The 23984-nt window shown below is 38.8% G+C and overlaps 1 protein-coding gene across 1 annotated transcript; it reads right to left on the bottom strand.

The window, feature by feature from the left end:
* Window positions 1-2263: 2263 nt before the first annotated feature.
* FBXO9 (F-box protein 9) lies at window positions 2264-23957 on the bottom strand. Its single transcript, XM_071548478.1, has 13 exons — window positions 23712-23957; window positions 19748-19825; window positions 18613-18771; window positions 18125-18182; window positions 15143-15242; window positions 11910-12040; window positions 9396-9510; window positions 8765-8883; window positions 8076-8166; window positions 7002-7097; window positions 6166-6259; window positions 5291-5445; window positions 2264-3623 (listed from the first exon to the last, which is right to left on the bottom strand). The coding sequence occupies exons 1-13, from the start codon at window positions 23712-23714 to the stop codon at window positions 3515-3517; spliced, it is 1308 nt and encodes a 435-aa protein (XP_071404579.1). The 5' UTR covers window positions 23715-23957; the 3' UTR covers window positions 2264-3514.
* Window positions 23958-23984: the final 27 nt, after the last annotated feature.

The following is a 23984-nucleotide window of genomic DNA, read 5'->3' as shown; positions in this document are numbered from 1 at the left end:
AGCACAAAGGCTGACACAGATCAAGAAGTGTTTGGACAATACTCTCAAGAATATGGTGCAGTTCTTGGGGCTGTCCTGTGCAGCGCCAGGAGTTGGACATGATGATCCCCGTAGGTGCCATGCAACTTGGGTAATTCTACAACTCTATGCAACTTCAGCACCTCTCACTGTCTTGAATGAAAGGTACACATTAGCATGGTGTACGTGGACTCTTTCAAACAGGCTATGCTACCAGAGCTGAAAGCAGTTTTAGCTAAGAAAATACCACTTTTACACATCCCCAGAAGTTCCATTTAATGACAGGCTCTAGTTTCTCTTTCAAATCCTCTGTTTCAGTCAACATTATATAGGACTTCTGGATCCAGCAATTATTTTAAGGACTCAGGAATTAGAGTCTGGACAGGACAGAGGCAAAGCAAAGCCCTAATTGTTCCTTTCAGCATAAAGGACAAAGCTTGAATCCAGGCTAAGTGACTATCACATGTAAATCTTGATTTCTTTACAGGTGCTATTAATACTAAATGACATGTAACATGCAGTTTTGAAATTCAAACTATTTGCAAATGTATGTACGTAAGCTTTTATGTTTTTCTCATCTTGGATGGTAGAAAAAACAGCGATGCACCTCAATAGTTCAGCCATTTTAACATTACCAAGGTTTCCAAATACACTGGCACACATTCCAAGGGAATTCTTTTGAATTAAAAAAAAAACAAAACCAACTCTATTGTTCTCTTTCTTTAAACAAAGAACCTTGTGTAAACACCATATGTTTTTGAAATTCTGACCAGCTGGCTTAGGGTTATCGAGTGAATCAGGAGCTGAACCAGCAGATGGAAAACATCCACCTGCAGGTCCTTTGCTCAGGGCGCTGCTGTTGGTCACCTACAGCCCACGTTACACACTAGGGTTTAACTGGTGCCAACCTCCAATCAGACTGAGACAAATCACCATAACATTTGGTCACCTGAGTATCTTCTCTCCACAAATCTCTGCACTCTGTTGTCTTTAATCCAACACACAGAAGAGATCTACAGCTCCAAGAACCATGTTTCTTGTACCTGTCCTTCCATTTTTATACGGGAACTTGTCTCAACTTTATCAATAAATGCTGGAAAAAAAGAACTCTATAGATGTACACCTTATTCTTTTGTTCAAGTTCTAATATAATTAGTAAAGGACAATTTCCCAGCAGTAAACTAGTTATACCAACTAACGTCATTACATGGTAACGAAACAGACAATAAAAATAAATCTAAGAACATAGAGCCTCTAGTAATTAAAATCTTGGACTACTGAAAAACACTAGATAAGAGTGAAGGAAAAGCAACTAGTCACCAATTCTTTGCTGAAACAAGTACTATACTAATAACTGGATGTGAACAAACAGTAGTAGTATCTGCTGATAAACCATTTTGAAGGCCAAAATCCTGACTTTCTTATATCACAAAATGCAGAGGAACAAGCACATGTATCATAGCTCAGTCTTACAGACAGAAGGCTCACATAACTGTCTTGGTGAAGGCATATTTCATACAATCTCAAAATAATCATTGCTTCACACTCTGTTGAAGCAACATGTCAATTTGTAACTAGTTAGCTTTTACTTTACAACTGTATTTCAAACACACGCCCAAGGCAAGTAAAAAACCCAAAAGATCAGAAAAAGCAACTAAGTCTTGGTATGAAAAAAGCTCTGAATGAAAAGGCTCCTGTATTACATCCAGCTTGGTTACTGGACAAAACTGTACCTAAACTAATAATCAGTATCATCTTTTGACTCTGCTGCCAAACCTTTTGACATTTCTCACCAGGCAGAATCCAATCTTTACCTTTCTCCCTCAACAAAAGTTAAGGTAATTAACATGTTCCCTGGTTACACACTTAGCAATATTTCAAAACATGAACCTGATATTCTAAGCAGTCATTTTTCCATTCAGCAATGACAACACAATACACTCCTTATTAAATATTCTGTATGAAGTAACAGTGCAACTCCAGAGCAAATAGGGTTGTAGGCAGAGCCTTATTACACTAGCCAGAAAAATCATGAAGTTTTAGATACACACATCCTCATTCAGAACTCATGTACCTGAAAACTTCTCTACTTTCCTCAGATAATCTGTAAGTAACATAATAAAAAGTCATTAAGAGGTTAATTCTACCTGTCAGTCTTGCCTAGCATGTACTTTATGCATTAGTTAATGACCTAACTGTATGAAAGTAATGATTTCTTGGGAAAATAACAAAACTGCCAGTAGGATTGCATGTTCAAAATAATGATTTATTGATGTCTTTTTAATCACGTAGCTCCTTGCAAAGATACACTTTATTAATTATAGAACAAGTACAGTTCTTGCCACAGCTTTCACATTTTAGTCCTCAAGTCCAGGTCAGTATTTTGAAACAAGATGGTCAAAGGTGAATTATGCAAAATGGCTTAAAAAAAACTACACTGAAAAGCTTCATTTCTTTCAGAATCCAAGATACACACATAATAAGCAGCATTACAATGTCTGCACCACCCCCCCAAGCGACATATGCAGGAGAAGCAGCGTACAGCACCTGCACCAAACCTCAAGGTACACTTCATGATTAGCAGTACACAGCACCTGAATGTCTACAGCAGCCTCGAAGTTTATGTGAGTACAACAAATGCTCAAAGGGTTTACAGCATCTGTAGCGAGGTTAGACGAAGGGTTATAACACATTACAGTCCTGCCCAAGCGAGCCCTGCTTACCTGCACATTCAGACCTGGCCCAAGCACCAGCATTTCACCCTTGCACTGTGACACTTCCCAAGCAGGACCACGTACCTGCGAACTCATCCTAGAGTACAAGGAAACAATGCACTGCCCACATCCCTCTCCCCTCCACGCAAATCCCGTGGAGAAGGCAGGCTCCACTGAACCTCTGCCAATACCAAATTATAGTCATGATCAACTGACAACACTGCATTGGTGGGGATGTACCTCTGCAGTTAAATTTTACACTTCGTGCTTGCCCTTGACTGACTTTCCTTAAGGTTGATGTTGACAAAGTGCCAGATCTTAAAGGCAAACAAAATAAGTTTAATTTAAAGAAAACATTTATTTGAAGTTCTTTTAATTCACACAGTTTAAAAGATGACAACTTTCTCCACATTTCAAGCCTTCACCAGAGATCACACACACTGTCCCATGGACAGTGAGATTTTCCTATGGTTCCTTTCGAACAAATCAAATGTTTAGGCAGATGAAGACCCACATTTTAAGCAGACTGAATCATAAAATCTGTTTAAAAAACCCCAAAACCAAGACAACAAAACAAAATTTTGTTATTCTTATCACAAATAAAAGGTGTAAGCTTGATCTGAAAACAAAATCCCAGCCATTCATAATCAAATAGAACACACTGCCTTCATAAAATTACCCAGAATTTTAAAATGTTCCAAATATATACACATTTATAACTTAAGTGCTTATTAGCTACAACCTTTAACTCATGCAAAAGTTGTGAGAGGAGATGGTGTTTCTTAGAGTGGCTTTTCTGAAAACGCAGTAAAACTCTTCACTCGTGCAAAGAACAAGGGGGTGTACATTTTGTCAATGTCAAAAGTCGTAACAGCTGTCTCACCAGTTGATCTGTAAAGAGCATTTAAAAATTAAATTAAACACAAGTTGCTGTTCGAGTCCCTCAATAATGCAGTCAGTGCAGTACAGCACAGTGTGTGCAACAAACTCCAGATGGAATAAAGTGTCTTTTGTACTGCCTTGTTCTGAAAACATTTGAATGTTGGCCATATCACACTATATTGAATTCACTTCTACTTTCACATCGAAGAAACCAGTTTCCATTTTGACTCTTATTATTAGCTCCAAGACTTGAAAACAGTGCAGGATATTAAAGTCATATTAATATTGAAGTAAAAAAATCCCCTTTTATTTGTTTCACTTAGAACCCTGAATCTGAATACAAAGTGACAGTAAAAACTTGTATGCTCACTTTAAAGAGAAGAAACCCAAGTATTTCTGGTCGTGGACAAGCACAGATCCTCTTAGCTGTGTTTTATACTCATCTTTATTGTAGTTTCAAAAGGGCACCATCATACTGAGAGCTAGAGTAGAATCTGAGCAGCACAGAAACCTCCTGCTGAAAAGAATGTCTACAATGTTGTCACTTCTTCATAAATTAGGTATGACAATATTAGTTTTTGTAAAAGCAATTTTTCTGTTTAAGGAAGTTTTCTATACTTCCAACCACCAGCAGTTTATTTCCTATATTTTACATTCTCACAAATGAGCTATGTCCCTACCAAAATACTGAATATATAGATTAAGAACACTGGAAGACAAGGCCTAAATCCACCCAACAGTAAACATCTGGAGAATCAACCTGCCAGTAATTTAGAACATCAGCTGCAAGTGCAGTGGTCATGGCTCTTGCCTGGTTAGTGATAAGAACAGCTGGTCACACACAGATATTCTACATTGCTGAATTAAATAGTCTGCAAATGTTACAGTTCTCACATGATGAGTGCAGACACCTCTAGCTTGAACACCCACAGTGGAAAAGAAACATCCCTTAATGAGTCCATTTTCCATGCTCTTTCAGTAGCACTACACTAAGTCATTCAACCCTGATTCAGTTTTGAAATCAACTGTACATAAATCCTTTAACAGGCTAAAATACTGTAGCACTACTACTTAGGAAACTGCCTATTATCATTAGAACAGGCTACTAAAATCTTGGGATTTTTAAATGTAAAAGTTCATTTTGATGTATCAAATCAGGACCAGTTACTGTTTTCAGGACATTTTGTTAAAGCCGCTTAAGTCTCAGTGTCTTTACATCTTCTGTACCGAATATTGGACAAATTAAGATCACATGTATTTTAAGTATACTTCTTTACAGGGCGGTCCCGTGGCATACAGGAGAGCACTCTGGACTCTGAATCCCAAGGATCTGAGTTTCAGTCTCAGTAGGGACTGTCCCTGGCAGTTCAATGCCTCCCTGACATCGCATCCCGTCAGATCTCAGATGCTCAGCAGGGTCAGCCCCGGTTAGTACTGGGTGCTGTGACAGTCCCGAGGACTTCACTGTCACTGTCCAAGCTCACTCGGCCGTGGCAAACAGACCTCAGGACTTAAGACGGTGGGGCCAGTTCTACACACGCTGTGCCTCACCTAAAAAATCCACTGCACAGGCTGGAAGGGCACACCCACGTGAGGAGAGCCCATCCCAAATCTTCGTTCACGAATTTTGGCCATACATACACATACTTCTTTGCTCTTTTTCTCCATTTACTCACCTGCAAGTTATGTGACAAGAGTGATGTATCCACACAAGTTTGTTGAACGTCTGGCGCCCACTGGAGCACAACTGGAGTCCTACATGAAAACTGTGATCTGTTTCTTGTGCAGGAACACGGCGGAAATACCTGTATTTGTGGTAGTCAACTGGTTTCTGTACAGAGAAATAAGGAGTTTCATGACATTGTGCAACTCTTTATCCTGAGGCCTAAGTACTTGTGAGGCCAGATTGTTAAACTCTCATATTTAAAAGCAAGTACTGGCATTCCTTGAAAATACACAAATGTAGATGACACAGCAAACAATGTAAGCATGGAAGACACCACTCAGACTGTGCAAACTCACTGTAACACTTTAACTCTTCAGAAGTTTCTCTTGACAGGCACTTTGGTAATTAGAAAATTTTGTGATGTAAATAAGTTGGCAAAATAATTCAGAATTCAATTAACAAATATGGCTTATCTGGTTTTATTTAATGTTCTGGAACCTAACCACATACAGTCAAACTGGATCTCAGAAAATGACCTCCTTCATCCTTCCTTCCTTTTAACAACCCTGACACCTAGTAGTACCACACATGGCAATTAAGCCTAAGGGGGAGAACCATTGTTCAAAGGTGAACAAGGTATCTATTCGCCTTAATAAAAGATTATTACAGATTTGGGGGAAAAATGTAAGAGACAGCACCATACTTATTTACATTTTATTTTCAAACCATTTAAAAAATTAAAATAATTTTTAATCCTTTGGTGTAGTGCAACCTTTGGGTCCTATAAAATATTCAGCTTGAGAAAAAAATGTTCAGTTTGAGAAAAAACTTATTAAAAAAAACCCTCCCTGACTCATTTATCCTCTACTTCATTCTTCTACCTACCTCTTCCTTTTTCTTCATTATTACAGCAAATACTTTGGTTTGATTGTCTGTTTCCTGGGAAAGGCGATAATGACCAAGCAAGATTGCATCCGTTCTGGAAGGTTAAAAGGAGGATAATGTCAAGGATGTAAAACTACTCTGTGTCTCAGAAGAGCGATGTACTTGTAATACAAACACCAGCAATGAAATGAAGACTGACAGCATATCATAATTAAGGAAACTATCTCTTATTTCTATTTAGTAAAGTGCCAGGCTCATTGATGATACTAAATGCTGAAAACATTTTGTTAAGTTGCTTCTAACTCTCCTAAATAGGGCAATGAAGATAAGTTAGATAGTTCTACTTAGCTGACTGCTAAATATTTTCAGATTTCTGACAAACAGTTCTGTTCTGAAGATGCAAATAATTTTCTATGGTTTTATGTGCAAACATTAAGAAGAAATAATTTAGTAATATCTCACCAAAATCTTCACTTTCCTTCAGCCAAGGAAGTGAGAAGGCAGTCAATAACATGACAGTGTCTTTAGAAGAATTCTAAAGCCACCAAGTTAATAGCATGTAGTCTTCCATCTACTTCCCTTAAAAATTTAAAATCATATAACCCACAAAGGAAATTGAATCAAGCCACTAAAATGCAAAATATCTTTGCATAAAAATCAACATTTTGGGGAGTTTTTACAAGAAAATATAAACACCTGTAACACACTATAAAAGGCACTGTGTTTTTACTCTTGTTTTGCTAAGCTAGGATATAGAATCTGAGATGAAAGTAAATCGAAATTGCTAGGTAAAAGCAAAATGAAAACTGTGGGGGCAAATATTTTATTTCAGTAACCTTGTGTTTTTAGTCCGTAAGCGAGGAACTATCGATTGAGGATCTTCAGGAGTTGTTAGCATCATCACTTGACCATCTGGAAAGAATCTCAAATACCTGCAAAAACATAATTACACAAGACAAACCTAGAAAACATCTAATTTTTCTATTGTTTTTGTTTGTTTGTTTTTAAAATCACAGGATGTTACCTGAATTGATAACAGCACTCAAAACCATGCTTCTTCACACATAACAGAAAAAAGAGATCAGAAATCAAAGGAGAGTTTTGAAGATTAAAAGATCAAGTTATGAAAAGTTACGAAAGAGGGCAGAAGTTGAGAAGTTTTGTCACCTCTATCAAAGCAAGGCAGCTACCCTGGAATCAAAACTGACCTCTAAGTTTCTCCATTCCTAGCACTGACTGAGACCAATGCAACAAAATCTTGGTTACAGTACCAGTACAGAATGGACAATGGCATATGAACTTTTCCAGGTTCTGGGATCTGATCAGTTTTTACAGTACTCAGATATGGTGCTAATGTTTGTGAGGCTATAGAATAGCCATGAGAGTCAATGATTTCTATGAAAAGCTTCCTGCCTCAGAACAGACAGTAGAATGGAACAATAAATGCTGGGAATAGCAAGATGAACAACAGCAGAAAAACAGGCTGAGGAAACAAATGGCAAAGCATTTACAAGCTGAGAAAATCCAGTCTCTTGATTTTTACAACTGGCTACAAATTAGCTATTCCGTGCATAATCATGTGTATTCTGTGTCATGTATTATATCAGAAATGCAAAGCAGAAGTGGTTTGGGGAAAGAATTCTATAGCTGAGTATTACTGCTGTTACTGTTTAAGCTTCATCCACATGATATGGGATAACTGAGGATGAAATGTGTTTCTAAGCTCATTTCTAATTGTCATAATAAATCCTATTTCTTAAGATCTATTGTCAAAAAGTATACATAGCTTTATACACTGTAGCAGTTCCATTCAGTTTTACGGAATCATTAATGTCTGTGATCTCAAAGGCTGGATTTAAAGAACTTAAGAGAGAGAAACATTTCACTCACTCATTGTACTACAGCTCTACCTGTAATATTCCACTTGGTGCCACGCTCTATAGAAACCATCAAGAGACTGTTCTCCTTGACGTATGTATTTTGTCTTGCTGACATAGACACCTGTAGAAATGGAAAATATGAGTATATGAATGTTTTAGTTTCGGGGAAGTAGAAACATTTTGTTGTTATACTTTCTGTTTCCTGCTGGGTGTCTTTCGGGGTGCTTATAGATCTAGAGGGATGGAATCTGTTTTCAGTGGAAGGTAGAAAATTGTTATATCTAACTTGTGTATGTGTGTGTTATATTGTAGTTTGCTTTTAATTTTCTCTTTTCAGTATAAATATATATCTCTAGTTAGTTTAAGTTTAAATCTAGTTTGAGGGTTTTTTCTCTTTCTCCCTTTTCTCAGCTGGGAAGGGGAGGGAGACTGATTCTGTATTGGGCAGTTGGCATTTTGCCAGCTCAACCCAAGCTAATGAATAAAAATTAGGAACAAAATATTTAAGGTAAAAAAGCAATAATCTAAAAATTTTGAGTATACTTTTGTTACTTAAAAACACCAAAGTTTTTATTTTCATCCCTTGCACCCTTCCTTTCTCTTTGCAGATATTCCACAAATTCAAATGCACAAATTCAGCTTAGGTCTAACAATGCATCAAACCCACCCGATTGCTTCTGTCACAGTTACATACGACTGTTTCCAAAAGTACAGCTTACCATCAAAGCGAACACGAGGTCTCTCCAAAAACATTTCTCTCCAGGAGGCATATGGAACAAGTTTATTGCAGCTCCTGCCCCATATTTTCAAACAGACTTGATGCCAGATTTCAGGATCTCTAGAGAAAATGAGAAAAATGCAAACCCTGTAACTTTCCTACAAACCTTGTTTAGCTTTTATGTATCAAAGAAACACACTCCATTATTTAGTTTGGATGCAACTGAAAGAAACTTTCTTGAACAAAAATAGCTCCCAGTTGAAAATCATGGACTAATTTATTAATCCTGAAGTGTCTGAAAGCCATTTCCTCTTTCCAATGAAATCCAAGGACACAATGCCACTTTCAGCAAAGGGCAGAACCACAACACTGCAGCTCCTGGCACTTCCCTGTGTGGCCATATGAGGATGACAACACAACAGACCACATACTTGCAAACAAAGTAGAACCAGCAAGACATTCTGCTGCATTTTTTATTACAGTGCAGTCATCTATCTAACATACCATTTACTAGTGTATTCAAAGGCTCATTAGCACTGGGAGGAACATAACATGAAAATGTCCATGGCAAGGAAAAGCAGGACATACTTAGTGCAAAGAGATGCTTCACTCAGATACATTATCTGCAATACCTGGCACAAATGTAAAATCCTCGACAAACAAGAGATAATTGCTCCAACGATCTTAGATCCAGGTCACTTGAAACCACCCATCGGAAAATGTACATTAGTACTTCCATAGGCAGTGCTGCAAAGAGAAAAGAAATCCTTGTTAGATGGCAACCCATAAATCAATAGGTTATCTGTAATTCCAGGTCTGGCTTTTGACTTTACATAAAAAATCCCCACTTTTTCACATCGTAGCCAGATACCACAGAACAAAGAAAAAAACCTTTAATTTTAAAAGTCACTATATATTAGAAAAAAGTCACATAAAAAAGGAGCAAAACTCAAGAGCTGAGATTGCATTATGGTAAGAAGATTAGATAAAACATTGGTTTAGACTACAAATATCCACACCTATAAGGTGTGATGCCAAAATTTCAACATATGCATTGCACAGTGCCCATGAAGCAGTATTTTCTTCAAACTGACCAAGTGTGGAACATTACCTCAAAGCATACTTTTGCCTGAAAAGCTAAATAAACTCAGGTCAGGTTCAGTATTTGATATGAGGTCCTAAGAACAAACTATTCAGTAAAAAATGGAAAAGATATCACTGTTATATTTTGTGGTATGGGTCCAATGATCGAAATGGTATCACATAGCACTGCTGTATAGAAAGACTTTCTCTAATGTAATACAAAATCCTCATCGAAGCACCATTAAGTTTGGTGCTTTGATCCTATGATAGTTTCCCTACCATTAAGAGTTCAGTGAGAAAGCTCTGGGAAATAAAGCCAAAATTCTTTCTAATAACTTTCTGCCTTCCTAAGTTTTCTCTATTATTCACTTGGGTATTAATTTTATTTACCGATCTTATACCATCAGGAATTACACTTCAAGTATTTTAAACTACTGCTGCTTTCCAGAGCCTATGGCTTGATCTGTATCTCCATGTGCCCTTCAGACTCGATAATTTTACTCAGTATAACTGCACTGAGATCAACGGAAAAAAATAGCTGAGAAGCACAAAGGTACATTACACAATAACTAGCTGTAAAGACCATGGTAGAGACTGCAACTTAACAGAATTCTGATTTTTAGTGAAAAAATATGCCTTTATTTATAAAAAGGTGTTGCTGCCCTCCACAAATCCAATGAGACTGTTTTTTCCACAAAATTCAATGAAAACTGCAGTTTCACATTTCATAATGATACAATGATAAAAAGTACATACACCTCACTAGGTATCAGTTTGTGTATTCATGTAACACACATCTTGTTTCATGAATCTGAGTTAATTCTATGTTTTACTATTGAGAATTCATAAATTTGCTATAGTGATAGAATTTGCAACCATCAAATTGTTGTTGCAGTATGAACAAAAATTGTGCTGATCATTGCTGCAAGGTACAAACCAGTCTCTGGCAACTTATGAGATCTTTGTTATGTGAACTCCTGGTGTCTTGGAGAATGGGAAATACCAAGACTTAGAAAACTGCAAACAGGTATTTATCTCCCATTCTGATAGTCATCACTCATCCAAAGCCTTTGATTACCTGTCTTAGCATCCATGTTTCTAAGTTTCTAGTAAACTTGGGGTTGTTTAGACAGTTTGCTTCAGATACTGGGCACATCCTGTAAGAAACATTATTACAGTATTTCTGGTGAAGAATGTGATCTTGGTCCTAAAATTTTACTTGTATAAAGAAAAAAAAAACAACTATGAAAAATTGTGCATATACTAGGGAAGGGAAGTAAATATATGCAGTATGTCAGTTACATAGCAGAGGTCTGACCCTGTCCTGCCAATAAAATGTAAAATGGAACACAGGATATCAATTCAGCCAAATCCACTGCTTTGTATTGTCTAATTTTTCCTTGGGCTCCTGAGGTCTGTGACTGTTGTACTCCTGTGACGTCCATAAACACCTGGATTCATTTACTTTCTTTTCTTTCCTTGAGCAGGACAGAGGAGATCAGACCAAGATTTCCAAGAGCAACTGATAATCCAGGATGCAAAGTAAACATGCTTTAGAGGCATCTGTTTTTAAGAGACTTCATAGTTTATATACGCTCTCTACAACTATAACTGTTCTAGAATTGAAGCATTCAAATTATTAACCTTCAAAAGCCTTTCTGGCTTTGCTATATAGTCTTGCTGAACTTGAAAACACTTATTGCAAAAATCTACAGAATCAGATAAAGAAATGCAAAGATGCATATTCTCTTACTCACACTTAAAAATTTTAATAAGTATTTGCAAGCCAAACAAAGAAAAACTGGTAGGAAAATTGGAATGTTTACTTCAACAATGCTGTTCCTAGAAGTTGCTACTTTTAAGGATGACTCTGATCCTGAAAATTCTACTCAGCAGTAGTACTACATGTAAAAAGCTTGTGTGATAAAGGCAAGATCATGAAAGAGATCCTGTGTGAATTTCTTTAAAGGTAACATTTCATTGTTGAAGGCATGTGTTTTAATAGAGTAAAACATCTCTGTAAATTCTGCCTCTGAACTCTTACAGTGTATCTTAACTCCTACCTGAGATATGGGTCTGGCTGACATCGACCTCAGGCTGACAAAGTTTCACTGAAGATTCCTGAAGACTTAACTGCTGTTGGAAATCTGACAGGAGATCAGCCATTTTGTCATCCTCTTTGTTATCCTCAACACTAGAAAAAGAGGAATGCCAACACTGTTATAATGGACAAAATGTACCAACACGTCCCCATCCTGGCATCAATCCACTGCCTTACCCTCATTCAATAGAGTTGTGTCCTGTATGTTTTTAAAGCAATCTTATTTTACCATATGATAAAACAACTACTGCAATATTATCAAGTCCATTTATACTTCCCTGGAATCCCTCTGACAGTAACAACTGGAGTTTTTTCATTTACTTCCCATTTCAGGTTCTTTCTAGATTTGAGAGTTCATTGTTCACTTTTTGTTGAAGTCACTGAACAATTTCTTGACCCCATGAAAAACAAATCTCGTCTTTTACATTGTCTAAGATATGGCATATGCAGAAGATAAAGTGTCATTAATGAAAAGTTTTATTTTGTAATCTTTGTCACAATGTAAGATACTGAAAACAATTAAGGTTTATTTTTTACTCTTGTGTTATTCACTGAACAGTGATATAATGAAAGAAAACTACTTTTTTACCTATTGTGTAGATAGGCAAATATCACAAAGTTCAGGAGCCAGAACAAAGCAGCAGAACAGAAAGAGTAAACTTGAAATACTACTAAGAGATAAAAGAACCTCACCACATTAAAAAAATCTAAATTCAAGTTGTATGTCATAATGTCCTTTAATAGCTGTGTGCTGGTTTGCACCAAAGAACCACAAACTACACCAAGTCCTTGACCTCATCACAAAATACCTTCTTTTCCCCTTACTTGGTATACATGCTAGTTAAGAGATCTTCCAGTCACTTTTTAATACTATTCAATTCTACTCTAAACAAGCTTAATAGAATGAGCTGAGAATATAAGCAAGCAATTAGTAGACCTATCAGTGGGTTTTGAAGTATAGAAAAGACAATTATGTTTGGGCACATCATAAGTAAGACTACAGCAAGATGTTGCACTGAACATACCTTCCTTTATTTTGATGAATGAGTCCCACTACATACAGGCCACACTCTAAATTTTTTTTCCAAATGTAATTGTGTAATTTTTTTACTTATCAAGATCATATGAAGCACCTACGACAGTACTTCAGAAGGCAAAACCATCACAACCAGAATCCCTTGAAAAACACATCTCTGTAAGTATTGCATTTAAACAATTGTGAATGCTGGTTGGCTTTCCCTCACTGTCACGTAGTGCTGGGAACAATGCAGCAAGATTTAAAAAAACAAATAAAAATTCAAAGAATCATTTAGGTTGGGAAAGACCTCTAAAATCAAGTCCAATCATTAAACCAGCACTGCCAAGTCCACCACTAAACCAGGTCCCTAAGAAATCTACACATCTTTTAAATACCTTCAGGGACAGTGAGTCATACGCTTCCCTGAGCAGCCTGTTCCAGTGTTTGACAATCCTTTCTGTGAAGACACAGAATTTCACTAATATTCAATCTAAACCTTTCCTGACACACCCTGAGGCCATTTCTTCTCATCCTACTACTTGTTATTTGGGAGATCAACCACCAACCACCTTGTTACAACTTCCTCCTTTCAGGCAGTCATAGAGAGCCACAAGGTCTCTCCAGAGCCTCCTTTTTTCCAGCTCCCTCAGCCACACCTCATAAGACTTGTGCTCCAGACCCTTCTCTGGACATGTCCCAGCACCTCAACATTTTTCTTGTACTGAGGGGCCCAAAACTGGACACAGCACACAAGGTGTGGCCTCACCAGTGGCGAGGACTGGGGGATGATCACTGCCCTGGTCCTGCTGGTCACACTGTTTCTGATCAGGCCAGGATGCCACTGGCCTTCTTGGCCACCTGGGCACACTGCTGACTCAGTCACTGTCCACCAGCACCCCCAGGTCCTTTTCCACAGGGCAGCTTTCCAACACTCTGTCCCCAGTCTGTAGTGCTTCCTGGGGTGGTTGTGATCCAAGTGCAGGGGGCCCAGTACTTGATCTTGTTAAACCTCACACAACTGGCCTCGGACCACTGATCCAGCCTCTCCAGATTCCTCTGGAGATCCAGTTCCTCTCTAGATTCTTCCTATCCTCCAGCAGCACAACACTCCTGTCCACTTTGAAGTCAGAGTCTTAATGGAGTAGAGAAAATTATGCTAAAATAAGAAAATAATCTTAAGAAAACCAAGATATTTATGTGACTGTACTGTATCATCCAGTAGTACTCCTAGCACACAAATGCAAAGACTTCATGCCAGCAACCCATTTGGAAACTAAAGTAACAAATGTAAACAAAGCACTTAGCTCATCTTACATTCTTTTATACTGAGTCAACTGCTGCACTGGAGCTGTACTGCCCTGGGGCAACAAGACTGAACTAGTGATCCCAGAGGGACACGGTTGTACTTTCCCTTTTATTCTACATTTTAAAACTCTTCATTTCTTGGAGCTATCAGGAGCATCCATGGCTGCTGAGTAAGCAATGGACCAGGAAGCTCTAGTTCATAAACTTGTCTTCACAAGGCTATGTGAGCTGCAACAGGGGTTTTGGCCCTAACCTGAATTCTGTCCTCAAACACAAGTCATGTCAACTTTAAGAGGCTACACATGCAGTGTATTGAGGCTAGGGGTATTCTGATGCTTGTAATGCTGAAAGACAAGACTACCCAGATTACAATATTTCAGCTTCTAAAAGTATTGCTTTACTTATTGAAATTGCTTTCATCTAGTTAGTCGGCACGAGAACAGTAGATTATTCCCTTGCTTGACTAAGATGCTTATTCAATAGTATGAAGCTTTTACAAATTAATCTTTTTGCCACCTTCACCTTTGTAGATGATCCTAAATCTGAAAACCAGTGACTGACAAAGTGACTGATGTTTTTTGCCTTTTTTTGAAGTAACAAAGTAACTATTTGTAGTCCTTCCAACTGAAATTAACTAGCTCCAAACAAGACTGTAACTAACCCTCTTCGAAGGACAGTATAGAAAAGCCCTCCTTGGACTAATGAATCTGCAAACTTTCTGTGAAGCAGTCTGTTCATCTGAGAGGAGGTAAGTATTCCAGATATTAAGAGACTTACAACTGCATATCACAGCAGAGTACTGAAATGCTTCAGAAACAAAATATCATGTTTCAATACTCCTATGCACTTAATTAGGAAATTTTGATACTTACCACCTCTTTCCAACTCCATCACCATCCGGGGACCGTGTGTAGGTGATCTTAAACTCTATGTCAGGTACAAGCTGCATGGCTAGACGATAAAACTTGATGGCTGAAAATAAAGGTTTGATGTTTAAGCATATCTGATGCCCACACAAGCTTATCAAAAGACTGTTTTCAGAGAGATGGCTTCAGCTAAAAGCACTAAAAAGGTGGAAAACGCTTTTGCGTAAGAAATCTTATTTAGTCTAAACTGTTTAGGTTTAAATTAAATACAGAAGAGAGGAACATTAAGCACCTATTTACAAAACTAAAAACATCAAGTAATTTTTCAGAATAAACAGCTATCTCTGATGTGCTTCAGCTTTTACAAATTTACTTTAACTACTACAAATTCATCTATGGAGTACAAAATTTTACATTAAAATGTTACGAAGTCCTGATGTTGTTTGTTGCCCAGCACTTACAAAGCTTTCTCAACACGCCATAAAGATTTTAGGAAGTGTATTCATAAGGAACCACAAGGAACACGAAAGAGAAAAATTACACAGGTACATGACATTCCTGGTATACTACAGGTGTTCAGACATACACAGTGTTACACGTGTAAGAAAAATAAATAACATATTGTTGTAATTTAAAAACTTCAACAACAAACACAAACCAGATCAATTTCACTATGGCAAACCCCTTGGAACTAAAGAAGGCACAGAAACAAGCCACTTAAACACTGAGGGTGAGGAAAGTAACCTTGCACAAGACTATGGGGCATGAAAATAAAACTGACAGATTGGGTTTTGCACACTATTCTTGAACACAAAGAAAGTACTTCTGCCTTTAGCACTTCAAAGATCCTACAAAACTGAGTAGAGAAGGAGGTTCAGGAAAATCCCCCTGTGCCAACAAACTTATTTAAACTGCAGAAAGTCTTCTGATTCAACTCCGTGAATCCTTCTTCATTTAAATGAATTTGTTGCATTTACATTCAATCTTTTTTAATACCAGTATTAAGACCATGTATTTATACATCTCTTTGTTTTCCCACATGGAAAAGATCAGAGAGTGCTTCTTCCTCAGTTTGGACCCTTAAAATCAAAACTCAAATAAAATACCAGTGAATGTGGAGCTCAGAATTTCTCTAATGAGTTTTAAGAAATCTCAGATTGGGGCTAGTAAGTGTTCCTATTTCCTTGAGCTCATGTCAGGGCCAGTGACTGACCAGTAGTATTGTTTGGCTGCTGAGGATGAAGAATACCAGCAGTCAGCTAAATAGAGATCAGTCTCAACTTTAGCATTTAATCTTGCAGACAAGGCCAGGACTGTACTTAAGCAAGAACAAGCTGCTGCACATAAGAGTCTCACAAATGTCAGGTATTAGCAGATTTCAGAAGCTGCCTGAAATGCCACTCAGATTCTGGTGATCTGAGCCAGGCTAGCAAATGAAAGTCTGGTCTGAAAAAAGATGACCCAACGTGCTCAATAATATATCTGTGCCTAGCACAGGACTGTGCCTCTAAGGTCCAGATGTATGTGTAGAAACAGTTTAGTTTCTTTAAGTCTCAAGTCAAATTCAGTTGAGAAAGATGGGTTCATATTCACGCAATCCAGATGCCTGAAATACCCTTGTGAATGCAACTCTTTCAAATGTTACTACTCTACTTTGTTTAACATACAAGGAGTGCACTCAAGTACATGAAGCCACAGCTTTCATTTTATACACATAATGTTTAAACAGACTGCTTTCCTCACTTTTTTTAATTTACACAGAAAAAACTTCACAGTCTACTGCACAATTTCCTAAATGGTAGATTACATACAAGATTTCTAGTTCTAATCTATTTTTTTACTGTGCATTTAATCCTACACACAACACCCAACATACCTTTGCCTAAAGTAAATTTTCCTTGGAAAAACATGAGGTAAATTAAAAACTGAGACAACTCATTTTATTACCTACAGAGGACTCATATTTCTCTCAGTTTATCTGAGATATGAAACAACCACAAATCCCTTGCAAGGGAAGGGTGTTTCCCATGGTGGAGACGAAATTTTGTATTCAGCAGGTGGCTGAGCTCAGGAGCTTCCATAGTACTCTCAGACTTGCATGTCTCAACTTTGAACCTGCACTTCAAACACAGTGGTCAAAACCTCTAGTGGATAAACAGGATGGTACTTATATTCTTTGTTTTTTGTATGAAACAGAAACCTGGTATCTCCACTACTGACCCAGCGGACTTGGACGTTAGGGCAGGCTTCTTACTCTATGTACTCTGAAAACTAAATACGAGAAACAAAACTTTGAATTTCCACTTTCACTAGGGCTGATAGCAAGAGGGCAAGCAAGCTAAGAACTGAAATATTTATTGCAAGCCTCACATGACTATCGGATTCAATACTCACTTCAGGAATTCTTAAAGAAGCTATCTTAACATGCTATAGTAATTAAAAAAAACAAACAAACAAAAAATCCCCATACAACCACCCATAAAACCAAACCAAAACCAACCAACCACAACACAAACAAAAACCCACAAACCCCTCAAAAAAAAATCATAAATCCCCCCCTCAGCCAAGCAACAAAGAATTCCATGGATTAAGTAGTTCTGTTCACAGTGAAATGAGGACAGCTGTAAGGATGTGAAATATAGTATATTGCCTTGATTAATCATTATACTAATTTTATGTTACAGAAGTCACATAAAGAAGCTCTCTATTTGAAGAGGCAATCCAGGACTTCACTAAATCACAAGATTTCTAGATACTTTTGCTTTGTCTGAAAGGTAGAAATTCTTTCTTTGCTCTCCCTTCAACCTTAACCTTAGAACTTTGATATGATGATTGCTTTTATAGCATGTTTGTTTGTTTATCTGAATAACTGAGCTCTCAAATGACTACTGTAGTTTAAGTTCACTGACATCATGCAGACTTGCATTTAAATGAGAGGGTGTCAGATTCCTTTGCAATGAGGGTGTTCACAACAGACTTCCATATTACCTTCGTAAAGGGCCCCATTTCGTTCTTCTTCCACTGCCTTCAGGAAAAGTTCTTTTGCCTGCACAATAAATTACACAGAACATTTCTTAAATTCCTTATAAATACAAGTGCAATGTTCCTTGACTTCAGAATTATTTTTGATCTTACCCACTGTACCCTTTGAAGGAGATGAATAAAATAATTCCACAGGAAGACACATTTATGTGCTACAAGCCATAACTGAAATTCACAATCAACAAGCACATTCCAGCTGCTTGTCCCTTACCTACAGCCTTTCAGAAAGCAGATTGTTACATGGTGACACAAAGCCAAACATAAAAACTAGAAAAACCAGTGAAAGATTATGGAAGCCATCACTGTGGAGAAAACAGGTTAATGACCTCTGTCGTTTCTCTAGATTTAATTCAGCTTTAGCTTTTAGGATGGTTACACTGCATCAGTTACACACACAAATAAAATCCTAGAATTGTACATCTATTTTTCTGTACCTTTTCCTCTTTTGCGATCTCCTGTTTCCCTCTGGCATCTACAGACTTTACTCCAGGCCCTCTGGAAGATGCTCTGCATGGCAGAGGTTCCAACCCACTAGAACTCACACCTGGGGCAAGCTCAAACATCCACTGAGCTCTGAACATCTGGAGCTCTGCCTAAAAAAAACAAGTGATTATGACTTAATAGCATGTATTCAAGACAGTACATCTTCTGAGGAGAAATTATAAAGTACAAACACAAAAAAGAATTTCAAAATTATGTTTTACACTTCCAAGTCTTAAAAGGCTTCAGTGAATTTGGACACAGAGAGTTAGCAACTGTTTCACAATACATTTTTAAAAGTGCACAAGTACTTGTTCAGTCTCATTCAATAACATAAGTGTTTTTTCCTGGATTGTTCAGCTCAAAAAAAATGATGGCATTTCAAGAAGGGGTTATTAGTACTATGGTTATGACCTAAGATTCCATAGAAAAGTTCTTTCTAGACATGATGTTCCTGTTTATGAAGAGTTATCTTAAGCAAGAAATCAATTATTCTTGAAATTAAAATATAGAAAACCTATTTGTACACAAACATAGTAAGCTTTATGATAATCAAGGCAGTCATTTATATAGTATACAAATAAGACCTTACTCCTTTCTCTTAAAGGTAATGACTATGCTCTGTGAGAGAAGACAAGTTGTAAGTCCTGCCATGCATTTGTTCAGCATCTTTTAAGTTACACTTTACATGTTTCTTACAATCATCATGACTTCTGGGAGCAACTACACAGAAATGAGTATCGTAAGAGAACGTGCTTTTCTACTTGACTGCTTTTATCACCTTTCTGCTCTAAGAGAGAGTGACAACTCAAACTGGAATTTGATCCATACAGAAACTGCTGTCCAATTTCCATAGCTCTTCACAGAAATTCCGAATCTATCATAAACTTTCTTTTCATCTACACAGATAACTAAGGATTGAACTTGACACCTGGAACACAATACAAAATTTCTCTATCTCACTTTTGGACAGACAGACAGATTAAGCTTTGCCAGATCAACAAATGTGTGGTAACTGAGGGTAAGTGATGCAGCTTAAACCACAGCAATACCATGTTTGTTAAAAAAATACTAGTATGAGAGACATACCTGAAGATTTGCTTCACCAGATCTGTCATTGTCATCGGTTCTTACCAAATCAGTGTGACAATCTTCTTCAGCTTCTGCCTAGTAGAGAGCAGCCAAATGTGATTAGGGAGTCTGCACAAGGCCTTGCAGTACATTCACAAAGCACAACTGTCATGGTGACCCATTAAAAAAATAAATTAGACATACTCCTCTTTTGATGATAAAAATTATTTTAAAACTACTGGTACTGGTTGCACTTCCCAGTTAATTCAGTGAAAGTGGGTTTTGCATTTTGAACACCTACATCCAACACAGATTAGTTATGTATGACTTGGAGGCTTCCATGCATCAGTACTCTGGCATCATACCTGAATAAACACACTCACTGTCAATGTCAAAGCATAGAACCAAAGCTTCAGTATTGAACAGTTGTGTGCTTTGTAGAACAACTTAGAATTTCATCACTATCTTCTCATTGTAAAGAAAACCAGCAGTTCTGATTTGTTTAATATTCACAAAAGCACAAAAGACCAGTGCTTTGAGTAAAATAGGTACTTTGTGAAAGCTATGGGATAATAGGGGCAATCTCACAATACAGATGTGAAACTAAACAAGAAATGTACTGGAAAATAAAATAAAAAGCTAGCATGAGAGTTTGGCAGCTGGTTTTATTTACAGTACTGCTGTGAGACAGGTTAAACAAATAAGACATTAAATAAGACCTTTGACAAAATAGGGCTCTACACAGGAAGTTAAAACAGCCAGTTTAAGAGGAAAACTTAAAATATGCAAATGAATTCTCATTGTGAAATATACTGAAATTTATGGAATCTATAGTAAAACAACAGAAAACAAACTCTGAGTATCAGTGACAAGCCACTACAATGACAAGAGCAGCAAGATGCCTGTAAGGAAAAAAAAACCCCAAAAACTTGACTAAGACATTTGTTTAAAGTTCTTCCTGCAGCTGAAGCTCATTTCTCTACCACTGCCTGCTGAGTTTCACATTTACAGTTCTGTAAGTACATAAAGCAAAGTGAGATTACCATCTGGAAGTTCTGATCAAACTACAGAATACCGGCAAACCTGATGGGAAAGTAACATTTAATCTCTTTGTTTTGGTGACAAGCACCTCCCTAGAGCTCAGTTGTAGCACATCTTCAGTTTTCCCAAAGACCAGAAACTTCCTGGCTTGTCATCTGTAAAAGTGTTTTCACCGATGTCTCGGTTAATTTATTGTTTGTAATTGATAATGCAGACAGGGTTGGGTGGTTGGTTAAATAGATACTGTGCCTGTTTCTACATTCTCATTTTAAGGCTCTACATTTTTAATTTCCCAGTAGAGAAAACAGGTGAGCCAAAACACTCCAAAGCAATAGTGGCAGTAAAACTGAACAAGGAGTAAATAACTTGCAATTTTCATGGGCTTTGATTCCAGAATTTAATTGCAGGCACTTAATGCTTTATGATTTACAGCAGTCCTACCACATTATTTTAGCATCCAGGAAATATGTTTATGTTGGCCAAGCAGGGATAGCCCAGGGATGAGGTAACACTGAAATGGATGTCTGTAAATACGTTACCACAGCACTGGGCTGACATGAATAAGGCCTAATTCTGCCTCCAGAGAGTGCAAGGCTTCTGGTTTGTAGCTGTATTATCATAGAATCACAGAATTGATTGGGTTGGAAAAGACCTCTGAGATCATCAACTCCAACCCTTGGTCCAACTCCAGTCCATTTATTAGATCATGGCACTCAGTGCCACGTCCAATCTCAGTTTAAAAACCTCTAGGGATGGTGAATCCACCACCTCTCTGGGCAGCCCATTCCAATGCCTGATTACTCTTTCTGCAAATAACTTCAATTTCCCCTGGCAGAGCTTGAGCCCGTGCCCCCTTGTCCTATTGCTGAGTGCCTGGGAGAAGAGACCAACCCCCACCTGGCTAGAATTTCCCTTCAGGTAGTTCTAGACAGTGCTGAGGTCACCTCTGAGCCTCCTCTTCTTCAGGCTAACCAACCCCAGCTCTCAGTCTGGGCAGAATAAGCCTGGTTTTAGCTGCAAAATGCAGAAACTAGCAATTTCTAAACTAAATCAACACACTATCTTCTAATGCATAAAGGCACGCCCACTAAAACCTTATCTCATGAAGTCTGTAAACAAACTAATTTAAGAGTTAAAATTACTTCAGAAGTTCACCTCATGTTCAGAAAGCTTATGTTTCACTAATCTGTTCAACTGATTTTCCTCCCGTCGTGTCTGTTCAACTGCCCTACCTCTTCATGTCTGAGTCACAGTCAGACGTGGTACTGACCAACTGCATCCAAAATGTCATTTGATGCTCTTTAAAGCCTAAACCTCAATTCAAACAAAAATTTCTATGAAGACGTAGCCCACGGTCTAAAGCTGCCAAAGAACATCATACCAAAGTTTGACTTGTCATTACCTCCTCTATACTGTGTTCATATGTGATCTGAAGTCTCTCTCATGTCAAAAGTCTGTCTTCTGTCAGCAGTAGCCACCCCTCTAAATTTACCAGTAAAGCAATTAATTGCTACCACACACTAAATTGGACTGTAAAACTGTTCTCTGCTAACAACCTTTCCACAATTTGTCTGATTTGCTGAAACCCCAAGGTTTTGGTACAACAAGCAAGCAAACACTGGCACTGCTGAAGAAAGGACCTTCAGTAGCAGAGAGCTCATGAGATCACATGCAAAGCTCACTGTGACGTGAAAAAATTGGCTCCTTGCCCCTGTTCTGACTTAAGTCGTAGTTATAGTTTCTAAAACTCACAGAACACTGTATTGTAATCCCTACTTAGTGGATAAATCTGGAGTGTTCATCTTTATGCTGCTGGTCTTCTGACTGCTGCAAAGTCAGCTGTCACGTGGAGCATTGACTTTATCCTGATTGAAAGCAAGACATGATTGTGTGTACAGATCAGCTCGATTAATTTTCCATGAGAAAAGTCATAGACTGTCAACCCACTAAAAGGTCAACATGTCAAAAGTAAACATCCAAATTCAGATGGTGAGCTGTAAAAAAAGAAGGCACATGAGTAGATTGATTCTGATTTCCTTGCAAAGCTTTAGAAATCATTTGCCAAATACAAAACAAGTTTATCTGCACAGTTCAGTTTTGTTTTGCAATCAATAATTGCATGTTGATTTTCTCAGAGTACAACAACCGCTCACTAAACTGACTGTGATGCCAGGTCCTTTAAGAGTTCTGATCTCTGATTCAGCAAAATAAAGCCATGATCAGAAACGGTTCTAAGCTGTCACCAGTTGAACAGGGCCACATGTGAACGAAACAGAACTCAGGAAGAAGCAAGCACGACAAAGTGACCATCAACTAACACTCCTCTTGGTTTTATTAAAAAAATGAGAAAGTCGCTCCATTTTTCGGTCAATATGTTAGAAGCAACACCGTGTTAAAAGATAAAAGTTTTAATCGCAATGGTGAGCCGTTTTAAGAGCTCCTCTGTGATGTAAATGGTTTAACTTCGAATGGTTGAGTCCTCATCATGAATACCTGAATCCACACAAAGGTGCAGTCAAAAAAGCAATACTGAACCAAGCTGTATTTCTGATACGTTAAATGACAAACCCAAATACTGGAGTGCTTGGCCGATGAAGCCCTTTAAATAACCGAACGACTGCACGCTATCAGGTTTTCGAGGGGAGAAACAGACAGGCAGGGCACGCTGCTGTGCAATGACGCTGCTTTGCTCAGGTGTTCCCAGGGAGCGCTCGGTCGCTCCGGAGCCGCCCCCCCAGCCCGGTGTGCTGTGCAGGGGCGGCCGCGCCTCCCCGGGGCGGGGTGGGACCCCCGCACGCTCCCTGAGCCGCCGCCCGGCATGCAGGGCAGGGCTGCGGGGCAGCAGCTCGTCCCAGGGGCCCGCCCCAGGCACATAGCGCTGTCCCGGTCCCGCCGCCCGCCCCCGCCCGGCGGCCGAGCCCCGCCGCCCAGGCGCGCTCACCATGCTGGCGGCGCTGTCCCGTCCCGGGGGTCTCCTCCCCCGCTCGGTCCGTGTGTCCTCCCTGCCCGCGGGGGGCACTTAGCAGAGTTCTCGGTCGGAGAAGCGCACCACGCAGCGGGAGTCCCTGCGGGCCCTGCGGACGGCAGCCATCTTCCCGGCGAGCGGGGCCGGCGGCGGCAGCGGCGGGACACGGCCCGGGCGAGACCGCCAGGCCAGAGCGCCGCCCCCCGCGCGGCCGCTGCGACGTGCGACAGTGCGGACTCCCCGCCCCAG

This window comes from Pithys albifrons, chromosome 2 (assembly GCF_047495875.1).
Source record: "Pithys albifrons albifrons isolate INPA30051 chromosome 2, PitAlb_v1, whole genome shotgun sequence".
Taxonomy (NCBI): domain Eukaryota; kingdom Metazoa; phylum Chordata; class Aves; order Passeriformes; family Thamnophilidae; genus Pithys; species Pithys albifrons.
Note: the sequence above shows the minus strand (reverse complement) of the source record. Positions and strands in the feature narration are given on the sequence as shown.